This window comes from Drosophila nasuta, chromosome 3 (assembly GCF_023558535.2).
Source record: "Drosophila nasuta strain 15112-1781.00 chromosome 3, ASM2355853v1, whole genome shotgun sequence".
NCBI lineage: Eukaryota > Metazoa > Arthropoda > Insecta > Diptera > Drosophilidae > Drosophila > Drosophila nasuta.
The window spans coordinates 35,692,633-35,704,933 of NC_083457.1; the positions used below are offsets into that span (position 1 = coordinate 35,692,633).

At 38.7% G+C, this 12,301-nt stretch overlaps 3 protein-coding genes across 6 annotated transcripts in view; 2 read left to right on the forward strand and 1 right to left on the reverse strand.

The window, feature by feature from the left end:
- Positions 1–12,301, reverse strand: part of LOC132789033 (adenylate cyclase type 2) — a 43,629-nt gene that overhangs the window by 13,029 nt on the left and 18,299 nt on the right. For both annotated transcript variants that reach the window (XM_060796766.1, XM_060796765.1), the window contains exons 3-7: positions 1,947–2,080; positions 1,638–1,835; positions 1,446–1,571; positions 297–491; positions 1–228 (exon numbers count right to left, since the gene is read on the reverse strand). In XM_060796766.1, the coding sequence (XP_060652749.1) occupies positions 1–228; positions 297–491; positions 1,446–1,571; positions 1,638–1,835; positions 1,947–2,080 (881 nt within the window). The remainder of the gene's footprint in view (positions 229–296; positions 492–1,445; positions 1,572–1,637; positions 1,836–1,946; positions 2,081–12,301) is intronic.
- LOC132792955 (uncharacterized) lies at positions 5,315–6,605 on the forward strand. Of its 2 annotated transcripts, none has more exons than XM_060802497.1 (4): positions 5,315–5,494; positions 5,547–5,784; positions 5,844–5,894; positions 5,945–6,605. In XM_060802497.1, exons 1-4 carry the CDS (start codon positions 5,423–5,425, stop codon positions 6,490–6,492), a joined length of 909 nt encoding a protein of 302 aa, XP_060658480.1. In that variant the 5' UTR covers positions 5,315–5,422; the 3' UTR covers positions 6,493–6,605. The 2 variants fall into 2 exon arrangements, with proteins under 2 accessions (XP_060658480.1, XP_060658481.1); XM_060802498.1 differs by having other exon boundaries at positions 5,317–5,494; positions 5,948–6,604.
- LOC132791027 (uncharacterized) lies at positions 9,576–10,552 on the forward strand. 2 transcript variants are annotated; one of them, XM_060799804.1, is made up of 5 exons: positions 9,576–9,806; positions 9,870–9,905; positions 9,962–10,044; positions 10,101–10,247; positions 10,321–10,500. In XM_060799804.1, the coding sequence occupies exons 1-5, from the start codon at positions 9,668–9,670 to the stop codon at positions 10,321–10,323; spliced, it is 408 nt and encodes a 135-aa protein (XP_060655787.1). In that variant the 5' UTR covers positions 9,576–9,667; the 3' UTR covers positions 10,324–10,500. The 2 variants fall into 2 exon arrangements, with proteins under 2 accessions (XP_060655787.1, XP_060655786.1); XM_060799803.1 differs by having other exon boundaries at positions 9,577–9,806; positions 10,101–10,263; positions 10,321–10,552.

Consider the following 12,301-nt stretch of genomic DNA (forward strand, 5'->3'; position numbering starts at 1 on the left):
CTGTGCAATTTGATCGAAGCGACCAAAGAGATCGTTGAGTGTTTTGACCAAATCGCTGGCTGTGAGTGACGATGACAGCGGCGTAAAGTTTACAATGTCTGCGAAAAGTATTGTGACATTCGTGTGGCGTTGCACGTGCAGCTCGTGGAAGCGCGTCGCTGACGTTGAAGCCTGTCCGCCGGCACGTTGACACGCATCCGCCATCTTCAGCATAATGCTGCGTTTAACCTGAAAAAAAGTATACGCAACGTATTGTCAAGTTGTATTTATAGGCACAGCATAAATGCTGAACTTACCTCGGCGGCAATGTAAGCGGGTATAACGCTGAGGAGCAGCTGCTCCTGCTGCTCTCGCTCGCACTCGAGCTTCACACGCTGCTCGATGCCCGTGCGTGTGCCGTCAACTGTGCGATTATGTGCCGCATCCGACATGATGCGATAGTACAGACCGGAAACGGATGCGCTGGCCAGCATCACAATCTCGCCAAACAGCTGACAGCAGCAGTTAAACGGGGTCAGACAAGAGAGAGAGAGAGGATGAAGAGGGAGTGGTAGAGCAATGAATAATAGAGCCAATTGGCAGTCGGCAAGCGAAGGCCCACAACCAAACAACCAGTTAGACCACAGGCGTGTAATCGAAATTCCCAACATACAATTCTGTGCGCCGCAGCTAATTAACGTTGCCACAATACCACTCGGCTTTCAGAATGTCTGCTTGAGTGTGACTGTATGTGTGTGTTTTGTGGCTGAACCACACAAACACATACACTCACACACATTGCCATCCCCAGCAAATCAAATAGCGGAAAATGTAGGAAAAACTAAAGCACTCAATTTGTTTCGAGAGGCTATGCATTTTGATGGCCATCAAATTTGGTAATTAACATATTTCGCAATTATGTTTAACCAGTGAAAAGCAAATTCTAAATAGGCGCTGAATAATGATGTGGTTAACATAAATGGAGCTGATTGGCAAGTCACAAAAAGTTGTGTCTTTAATTTGCAGCAGAACTTGCTTTAATAGTGGACTTATTGTACAAAAATGTGAGCTTTTATTGGAAGCTAATAAATGCATTATAAAATTAGTTTAAAAGCCATAAATATAACAGATAACGAAACCCATATATATTTTAAAAAAAAATTTAGCTACACATATGCAAAAAAAAGTACTAATCTCCGCTTCAAATTTAAGTATTTATAATAATGGAAACACATAAATTCATTTAAATTGAGACTACGAGTCTAGTTATAAATAATTATTTTTATTATTCAATATACTATAATATTAAACCTATGAGGTTTATTAAAATATATTTAGTTCGTTGTCCCCTTTAAATCTATTTTATAAATGGATTGCATAAACTAATAAATATAATGCTAAGCTGAGATGATTTTTTTATAGCATTTATTGGAATATTATTGCGTTGTTTAAATAAAAAAACTCACCATGGCCAAATCAGGTCCATCTTCATCTTCTGGGCAGCCGAATCTGTAGCCGATGTGTATGGCAGTCATAAATAGGGCCAGCACCACAGACACGGGCCAGGAAATAGGCAGCATCGTATGAATGCCCTGCAAATGCAATGTACATATTAAAATACATATTTTACAATATTCGATGCAACAGTTGCGACTTACCAGAAACAGAGCGTACATGGGCAGAGGAGCCAACTCGCTGCCGGTGATGGCCGCAATGGTGCCCAGCGAGAAGGTGGTAACAATGGCAAAGGCCAGAGCAGCTGCCGGTGAGCTGAGCACGGCCGGAAACTGTAGAGCCGTCAGTATTGAGCCAGAGATTAGGGCCGCCACCACCAGCAACAGTGTTTGCATCAGGTGCTATAATCCCCCCGCAATACACACACACACACACAAACACAATAGAAATTAACATGGCAGGCCTGCTAGGGGAGTGGGGAGGAGGCTGGCACTTAGTGCACCACAACTTACCTGGTCGTAAACGATACCAATTATTATGGATACGACGCATGCCACCAGCGATGTCAGCAGCCCCGATCTGAACAGCGACTTGCGCAGCCTCTGCCGATAGCGTGTATATAAATCGTTTAGGTGTATATCCTCAGCTGCAAAGTAAAGAAAAGTCAAGTGTTTGGCCCATTAGCGTGCGGCATTAAATGGGCAATTTTCTGTTTAAAGTGCGAGCACAAAAGCATTTCGTATTTTAGCACCAGACACAGGTAGAGAGAGAGAGAGAGCGAAATAAACTCCACTGTGACATTTATGAAATGGCCTCGCACCTGACGCCAAAGCCCTGTCATTGGTTCTCCCCAATTGACTTTAATTGCAGATGAAATCGTTTTAATAAACTGCCACAATAACAAATGAAAAACATATCATGGCGCTAGACATGAAAAGGTGATTTCAGTTGGCAGCAATAAATCGTACGATATAAAAAGAATAACATAAAAAAAGAAAATCGAAATGGAAGTGAAATACATAAAAGGACAATTGCAGCTAAAGTCATGAAATTTCAAAAGTGAATAATTCGAATATTAAATACCTGACTAAATGGGACATATGTATATTTAATGTAGGTCTTACGAGAATATTTGCCAAATAAATGCAAAATAATTTAAAAATTGAGGAACGAAGTAATTTATGTAACAGAGGCGGAGTGTAGTCGATAGATAATATCGGTATCGGTTGGCATTAGCAAGTCGATAGGCACTAAGCTATGGGTATCATCAATAATGTGACGAATTCACTATGATTTAAGTTAAATCAAACTGTACATATATTATCAAATATCCAACATATTAAATAATCAAAGGTTTTCTCTTTAACCAACATTACTTATATGCATATAAATAGGCAATTTTAGCTAAGGGCTTAAAATTTCAATCTACATAATTGTATTTTAACTCGTATAACACATGTAACATAATTTAATAAAACGACTATAAACCGACTGATTAAATCGTAAATCTAATAAATGTTCGTATTCGTAGCTTATCAGCAAATAGTCTAAATATGCCATTATAAATTAACCATTAGTCATATATCATACGCACTCATAATCTCAGCCAGACACTTTCTCACGAACGTCAAAATCAAAAGGTCAACACGCACTTTTCCATTGCCAAACACGTCAAAATTAACATATTTCTTTCGTTTAGTTTGTGGTGTGTGTAAATCGATATGAATTGTAACCATGTGTGGCCCACTAATTGGCGGCATTTAAAGACTCTGATTTATTTATGGCACACCAAATTGTTGGACAGTGTATGTTATCTCTCTCTCGGCCTCGACCAAGGTATTTGGGATGAGTTATTGCTATTTATAGTAACTCATACCTGGACCACCAGGTGCTTAAATTTTTCGTCTCTCGCGAGTATTTTTTCCGAAATGCGTATATTTAAATTGTGGCAAATCGATTGAAGAGCGTATTGGGGCTATTAAAGGCAAATGGCCAAATAAACTTGAAGGGTCAAGTGTGTCTGGCAAACTGTTGAGTGACCGTTGTTGTTTTTTGGCTACTCAGATGCCTTCTGCTGTTGACATACTGAAGACAAGCTAATTAATAGAACTCGAGTTTGGTAAATTCGTAGCACTCACAAAAAGAAAGGAGAAATCATTTACAACTTTCAGCAAGCTCGTGAGACGCAATAAATCCTAAGAGTCTGCATAGTCCTTCATCATAATAGGTCTTCAACAAGATAAGGCACAACAATACAAAATGATTTCAAGTGCATTATTATTAATAAATGCGACATTTCACAATTTTTATTGGGACATCACACAAGCAAAAAAGCGACGCATTTAACCGCAAACTTGTGGCGCGCATTAAGGATAAAAATTCCCTCCATCCTTGCCCGAGACCGGATGAGTGTAAAATTTTACATGTGCTACAAGCAATATAAAGAGCAAAAACCTAAATCAACAGAGTCGTTTAAACAAGAGAGGCGTTCTAAAGACAATCGAAAGATATCTAGAAAAAGTACTTATTATAATAGATATTCTGTATTACAAAAAATCAAAACAAATTTAAATATTCTATATTTTCTTAATTTTGATAGATTTCCATACTCGAAAATAAGTTTCAAATATTTGTAACTAATCCAATAAAAAAATAACGGATTACTCTTTGAACGCCTCTCGCTAATAGGCGACATCATACGCTGTGGCTGCCTTCGCTTGTTTATTCTCTGCAATCAAACAGAAATTCTTTTGACATCAACTGAAAGCGTTCGCAGCGTTGCTTGAACTCCCCCACACACACACATTCTCTTGCTACACACACACACTAGGTGTGTCGTTGTGTGTGTTTGAAAGGATGACAGATGCTCTCTCATATGTCTATGGCATAGCTACGCTCGCTGTGGGTCATAAAAAGTAAAGCGTCTAAAGCGAAACAGTTGAAGTCTTTGGCAGGCGACACAACGATGTTGACTTGCCAAGCTTTTGGCATAGATTTTTATACGAGGATGCGATGAATGGCGAACGGAAAGCCGCAACGGCTTTTGATAGAATTCCATGTGATTAAGTACAGACGTGCAGACACATGTCAATGCATTGCACTCAGACAGACAGCAAAGTACACGACACGCTAAGGGATCTGTCCATGGATGGCATCCAACGAAAAATTTTAATGCGCTACACTCGCATTCGGATTGACAGCATGGCCGGGCTTTAGCTGCAGTCCTTCGTGACTGCGAATTGTAACCTTAAATCAAAATAAATTGAAATTTGAGTACCTCCTATCAAATATGTTGACTCGTTTCTTAAAGTGCTTACAGTGCTCGGTGCAACGCTGAATTCGAACTCGTAAAAGATTATGTCACTCTTATTAATGTAAAATCCATAGTGCCATAAATACATATATTAAATATAGTACGGGACTTTTATACGCAACCCATATTCAATATATTTTTTTCAAAATCCTTAAATAACCAAAAATAATAAACAACAAAAAAAGAGATTTTCAACATGTTATTGGAAATTGCTTTCAATTGGTATTTCTTGAAAAAATGATGTAGAGTAGCTTAATTTATTATCTGTTAAATGTTGTGCACTGCACAGCCCTTAAACTGTGTTATCATTACTTATTACTCAATACTTGAATAAAGTAATTATTACGTAGTACTCGACAATTAATGTAAAGATGCATCGATAAGCGAATAAAGAGATTAGAGAATCGATAGCAAAATGTCACTTGTGATCGACTGAGCTATTATTATAAAAGGAGTTTATAAACAGTAAATATATTGAAGAGAAATAAATGAAGGAGTTTATAAACAGTAAATATATCGAAGAGAAATAAATGAGACTATTACACTTATACGATTTCATTTAGCTCTTCAACAGTTCAAGCTTTGTTTTTAATATCAAACATAAATATATCATATAACTTTAAAGTAGAGAACAGAGAAATTAATTTTTTCTCATTATAAATTTCGGTAACTACCATGTATAGAATGAGCGGAGATTCAAGTAATGTTATGTCACACCCAATACGCCGTGCCTACGGGCCACAACAGGTTAATTCAAAGTACAATTTGAATTCTGAATTTAACTTTTCTTTCACCACAGTTAACCCTGGACAGCTCAATTGCAGTCGAAGATCAGTGCATGAGAGACGACCTCTACTTCAACTTAATGTACAAGTCTTTCGACAGCAATGCTCATGGGATAACACATCGCATCAATCACTTGGCAAACACAGAAAATGCGAATTTAAGACCGATTACGACGGAATTGGAGAGAAATGATAAAGCATGGCGATCAAGTCTATTGGACTACAGACAAATGGACTCTGAACTAGCGCGCAGTAAATATGAAATATAAAAACTTAAACAAAATTATTATTTACTTCTTATTAACTTTCAGTACAACGTGACTATGAGGCCATTGAGAATAATCTGGCGCGCTTTAGAAAAGGTAAGACCGAATCATATTTGAAGATTATTTGATAATAATTGCCATATTAGCAGATAAACGCTGCAGTCCAGAATTTAAACTGATTGGAACTGCATTGATAACAGACCATTCAACAGCCCGCGAATACTTCGATCGTAGCGAACACTTCCCATCTACATCAACGTTGTCCACCGATATCAGCGCATGGAGTTCACATAGTGGCACTCTGACCGATATCCCATCCAGCTATCAACTGCCATCAATTACTGATTTGCTTGCAGCTCGAAGCAATCACACAGCAGTAGCACCAACAGTGGCTGCAACACCACCGCCTCCGCCACCTCCACCACCATCAAAACCCGAGCGATGCCAGCGAGAGAGTGTAAAGGTTGAGCAGCCAGTTCAAAGTCAGAAGGAATCGAATGAGGTTCGCGGTTCAGAGCCCTACTACAAATGCCCCGTGTGCTGGAACTGTGTGCGCCAACGGAAGCCAATTTCCACCACGTGTGGCCATGTGTTCTGCGGCAGTTGCATTAAGGCGGCACTGCGCACCACATGCAAGTGCCCCGTGTGCCAGAGATTGATGACAACGCGTCAAATTTTCCGAATATACCTTTGAGCAACACAATGCTGTTATATGCTTGTAATCTATTTCGTTTTCACTTAGTAAAAAAGCGCTGCAAGATTTTGTGCAATAAATTACCAAAGGTGTGCGCGTGAAAGTATGCTACGATTTTTAATCAAACGCCATTTAAAATTGCAAAATGTTAATATTACACATACGCCATGGCGTACGCTCGCTCAACCGTAAAATGCTGCAAAATAGTATAAAACTCTTTGGCCAAGGGCAGCAGCAGCAACAACAACTGTTGCAACTCCGTCAGCTCACCCACGCAACAGACGCCACCTGCTGCAACATTGTAAATTACGTGCCTCAAGACGGGGCAAGTATTACAAGCTTTACGTGGCATAGTGTGCCGCATACCAAGGCCAAAACAAAATGCTCGAGCTGCACGTTCCACGTTCGCAGCGTCTTAGCGTGGCAAATGTTGCAGTGGATTTCCGGCAAAACATGCCACTCGATTTAAATTTATTGCATATTTAAAATTTACTGGAAGCGAGAGCAGCAAAATTAACGAAATTAAATGAGATTTTCGCTTTGTTTGCTTTAACACTTTGTTGCTTGCTTGTTGTTGTTGACCGTGTTAAGCCAACAGATTTAATTGGCAGTCAACTCGTTTAAGATTTAACTGTCAGCCACAAAATAAATCAACTGACAAACAGTTGAGCCAAAAGTAATCAACAGCTTGTCCCCAAATAAATAATGCGTATGCCGAGGCGAAAAGCCATTCGCCAAGCCGCCCACAAATTGGGCGACATAACAAGTCGAGACAATAAACACAAAAAAGTGCTGCTCTGCTAATAGTAGGTGAGCGTTGCGTTAGAGGATGTCATGCCAGCGCATTAATCAAGGTGCAGTCGAAGCCTTTTTGGCCATGGGGAGTGTCAACACCAAATTGGGAAACCGAAATTGTGCCACAACGCACAGTGGTCACTGTAGATTGATGGAATGGATTGTTGAATGACAAAAAACATAACTAATATATAATCATTACCCATTGCAAATTACACACATTGCTTATGTTTCTTTACTGGTTTTTATGCCTGGATTTGCTTGCTTGCTGTACCCACTGTGCCGGCATGTCGACACTCAGCGCACGTATCTCGCTTATTTCTCTTGCACAATGTGCGACCATTTTGCAATTTCTTTTTAGGACATGAAGCTGGCCTCCTTCCTGTTTATTTGTTGTTGTTTCGTTGCCGTTGCCGTTTGCTGTTGTGCGTGGCTGCTCCTAAATAATGGGCCCGTAAGACAAAAGAAGGAAAAAGGCGCTCAACGAGCATCGTTGACATTCGAATGCCACGCACTTTTTTCCAATTTACTTAGGTTAGTCATTTCATATTTGTTACCTTTCAAGCCATGTGGCTTCGGGGTTGAGTGCAAGAAGTCAATCAGCCAAATGTCAGAGCTATCTATTTCGAAATAGCAAATAGTTCAAGACCTCAAGCAACGAGTACGAACGTTAAGTAGCATCGCATTGCCATCAATACCATTTTAAAGCTGTCATTGCTATCAAATTCGCAGCCCTCCATCACTTTTAAAGCCACTCCAAGCTGCACTTAGTTGACAGCTAGATATTTCCATAACTTGTTCCATTACGGCAGCCACTTTCAGGCTGTTATAACTTAAATCTTTCGCAATATGCAAAGTGGACATAAAAAAAACGGTAAGTGCACAGACACAAGGGTGCGAGCCGAATAGAGAAATAGTTGGAGGGGAGTGTGGGAGGAGAGGGAAAGAGATTGAGGCAGCTGCATCGCATTTACGCTCTCTAATGTTATTGATAGGCTTTGCCACCCTCGAGAACATGCTTTGCACTATCCTCTGACAAATGCGAATTTAATAATAAGAAGAAAGAAAAAAAATCAGTGACACTGCAAATTGAATTTGCCACGCGCAACAAACGATTTGCAATACAAATGCGATTTGTGGTTTACGATTTACGAGCTCGTCTCTAACATGGAAATACTTTTTTCCTTTCTCCTTCTTTTTGTATTTTTGTCGTAAGCTGTCCAAATCAGCAGCGCGCAATCAAAAGGCATGCCTTGTACGCATTTAAGTACGAGCATAACAAGCAGAATCACAGATCATCGTCAACCTCAAATTGTAAGTAATATGCATATTTTAGTAATAAAAGAAATCTCAACAATGCCTGAGCCGAGACCCAGGCCGCATTGCCACTGTCAAAGCAATTTACATATTTATATATGTGTAGACATATATTTCTTTTATACCCTATAGCAGTGATGAGCACTGACATGTTAGCATAGGCTGATGGGGACAGTATAGGAGTATTGTATGAATACAATTGCGACTTTTTGAGCACATACTGTTAACAAAGAAAGATGCTCTGCTCTTAACAGTTTCATAACAGCATTCTGTTAATTGGAGTTCATTTAGAGAAAGTGTGTTAACAGTTAACAGGAGAACATGCTCTGTTCTCAACATAATTGGATTCTGTTAAACGAAGTTTAATATTTTAGCTAGCTTTTCCTTTCTGTTAAAGTGAAGTGAAATTAAGCGTATCTACTAGTCGATCAATTCCATCGTCGCTGCTTGTTTTATCTTTAGGCAATGCCTTCTGATACATGGCACTGAAATCCGCTCGTATTGTCAGATATTTCCATCACCGAGTGGAACAAATCTCATATGCTCGAAGCCGACAATTCACGAGCATGTAGGCTGCATGCAAACAAGAGTGCATTTAAGCAGGTTGTATCAGGTTCGGCAATGGCTGCCACATGACGCATTGTGTCGCATAATGAGCCTCAACCCAGTCAGATAGATAGATATGCACAGATACGCCGACATGGATACAGATGCAAATATGCATTGAAATTGAGCGCACATTTCGCATGCAAGCAGCATTCATTTGAATTTCTATTTGCAGCGTATTTGTTCTGTTGGTGACAACTTTCACACAGAGTTCAAAAGTGTGGCAAAAGTATTATTTTTGTATCAGATCTCAGATAAATCAAGTCATATCTGCTGCACTTTTAAGTTAAGCCTTGACATTCCTATTTAATTTATTTTCCATTTATTGATATTTTCTTTTAAGTGTAAGCACTCTTGAAATATTGAGTAATTAAAATCAAAATGTCAATCCTTGGAATGTTTTGTTTTCTATGTGTTTGCTTTCAAATTAAATCAAAATTATGTTTTAGTATAAAGAATGAACAGAATTGAACAGATTTTCCCGGCCAAAAGGTGCTGTTATTGCCTTAATCTTCGAACTGGTTGCGTCTTTATAGCGCTGTATGGAATACTATGCTCTGGCCTAAATATCGATTTCATAATATCAATAATAAATGGTAACAAATATAACTTTTCTTAATATACTACATTCCCCTTTTTTAAATATGTATCTTTTGCAGATTCTCCTGTTGCCGAAACCAAGTATGTTTTCACAGGTAATATATAAATTTTCAATTCTTGAAACTACTCAAAATGAATATTATTTATTTAGGTGAGCTAACGGGAGCTTGTCAACTTGCCGCTGAGTTTCTATTGCTGTTTTCCTCAATTATATTATTGATATCCACCATGGTTGTAAGTAGAAACATTTTAGATTTAAAAATAATTTTATTATTGTAAATATTTTTCAGAAATTTTCGTTCTTCGTCATTGTCTACTTAATCATAATTGTGACGCAAATTCTATATTTATTAGTTTATAGCATAGTTTCCTGCGCCATGAAAATCAACATTCTGGCAAATTATAGCAAAAATGTCTGCATTGCATATTGGCTATGGGTAATTTTTTATTGTTGTAAGTTAGTCTAACTAATAACTGAATTCAAAAATTTAAATATTTTTGCAATTTTAGTGACTTCACTTTATTTCATTTATATTGCCATCTCATATTATAAATCAAAGCAAACAGCGGATATTAATAATGATGAACCTGCGCCAAGAAACTGAAGTAATGGAAATTACATTTTCTTGTCAATTTGTGTAGTGTAAAGTTCTCAATTACGTTAAAAATAAGAGAAACTATAAATGTAAATTGTTTAATTATTTGTATGCTGTTGGCATTTAAATAAAAAGCCCCATCGGAATCGTTTCAATTGATAACATCAATTGAAATACTTGTGCCACTTGACACGTATAATATTTTATGGGTGGGAAATTCACCGCTTGTTGAATAGTCAGAGAGTTCAATTGCAGACATATTTTACCCATTATGCTGGGCCAAATGGTTTGTTTATCTCGGTGCGCCCATATTTACAGCGCCCAATCAATTTACAACTTTTCAGTCAATCACAAACCAAACCCAGTGAAAAAATTATGAACGCAATCAGGCCGAGCCAATTGTGGGCCCAATGCCAATGCCAGTTGTTCAGTTTTTAGAGCAACTGCTCTGTAGAGGGGTCATCTCTCTGGCGCCAGCAGACGAGGCTTCACTAACGCTGGGGCTCCCCAGCAGCAGCAACAGCAACAGCTGAATAAACAGCCATAACAGCAACAACAACAACGAGAGCGATGATGACGATGACGATGGCGATGACGATGCCGATGATGGGGGCATCAACAGAGTGACAAGGGGGCGGCAATGTGGGTGGGAAGCATCGCACAAAGCACTGAATACCGTTTCATCGACACTTTTTCATTGAATTCAATTAAAAGGCGAAATTGAAAATTGAAATTCAATTAAGATGCTATAAATACGCTGGGTGTGAGTTCGATGTGTGTGTAGGGAAAGCAAGAGAGAGAAAGCGATGGAGGGGAAAGTGTAAAAGCATTCCTGGATACAACAAGCACCATCAACGAATGATGATAGATGAGCTGATGAGTTGCTGGCGTCCATACGGACGGATATCTATGTATGTGTGGCCAACCATATTTTTTTCTGCCCTTAGGGATTCCTCTTTCCTTTTTTTGTCGCACTGGTTTTTAATGGCTCATCAACACTTTAGTTAAACAATTTGATGTTTCGAGTGCGAGTATTGATGGCAAATAAATTGACACTGCAATCAATCATGAAAGCCAGCATATGGAGTGCTCGTGCACTAATTAAGATAGAACATTAATTCTCACACCAACTGGGACACTGTGCAAATGGGACATAAATGAGAGACTAATAGGCAAGTGAGACATTTTTAATGAGGTTTCGAGCAGCTCTCAGTGACTGGAGTGAATTTAATTTTAACTTATGGCAGAGCATAGATTTTATGCAGTCGTTATTTTAAAGCATATTAATGCCGGACATGCTGGCGCACTCGATATCTCTTTTGCCGTCTATTAAGCAAGGATAATCTACTTTTTTCAATTGATTGCGCACATAATTTGTAAAACCACCAAAGGCAGCAACCGAGCAGCTGCCTTCAATTAAAACAATAAAGAAAGTAACGACGAAGCCAGCCAAATGGCCAACCCAAAGTGCAAGTGTGGTGGCAAGAAACTCAACTTTGTTGAACTTTTCCACTACTACAACACAGCCGCAAAGTTAAGCGGGCAAGTTTACGGCCAAGTTGCCCTGCCCCAAAGAAGAACAACAACTTCAACTTCAACTTTGCCGGTCTTGCAAATAGCATATCTTTGCGGTGGCTCAAGGTTAAGTAGCAATTGTTAAACAATGCACTCGCAAAGATATAAATTGCTTAATTTAAATTTAAATTAAATTATGCCTCAATAATGATGACGATAGATCAACGTACTTATCTCGCAAGCATGGCAAATTAATCGACACATATTTCTCTTTCTTTTTTGTCCGAATAACATACACATTACACTTGGCATTTTATTATGTTTGCAAATTTCTTTACTTGTCTTCCACATGGCGTATACATAATTTATGTACTACTCTC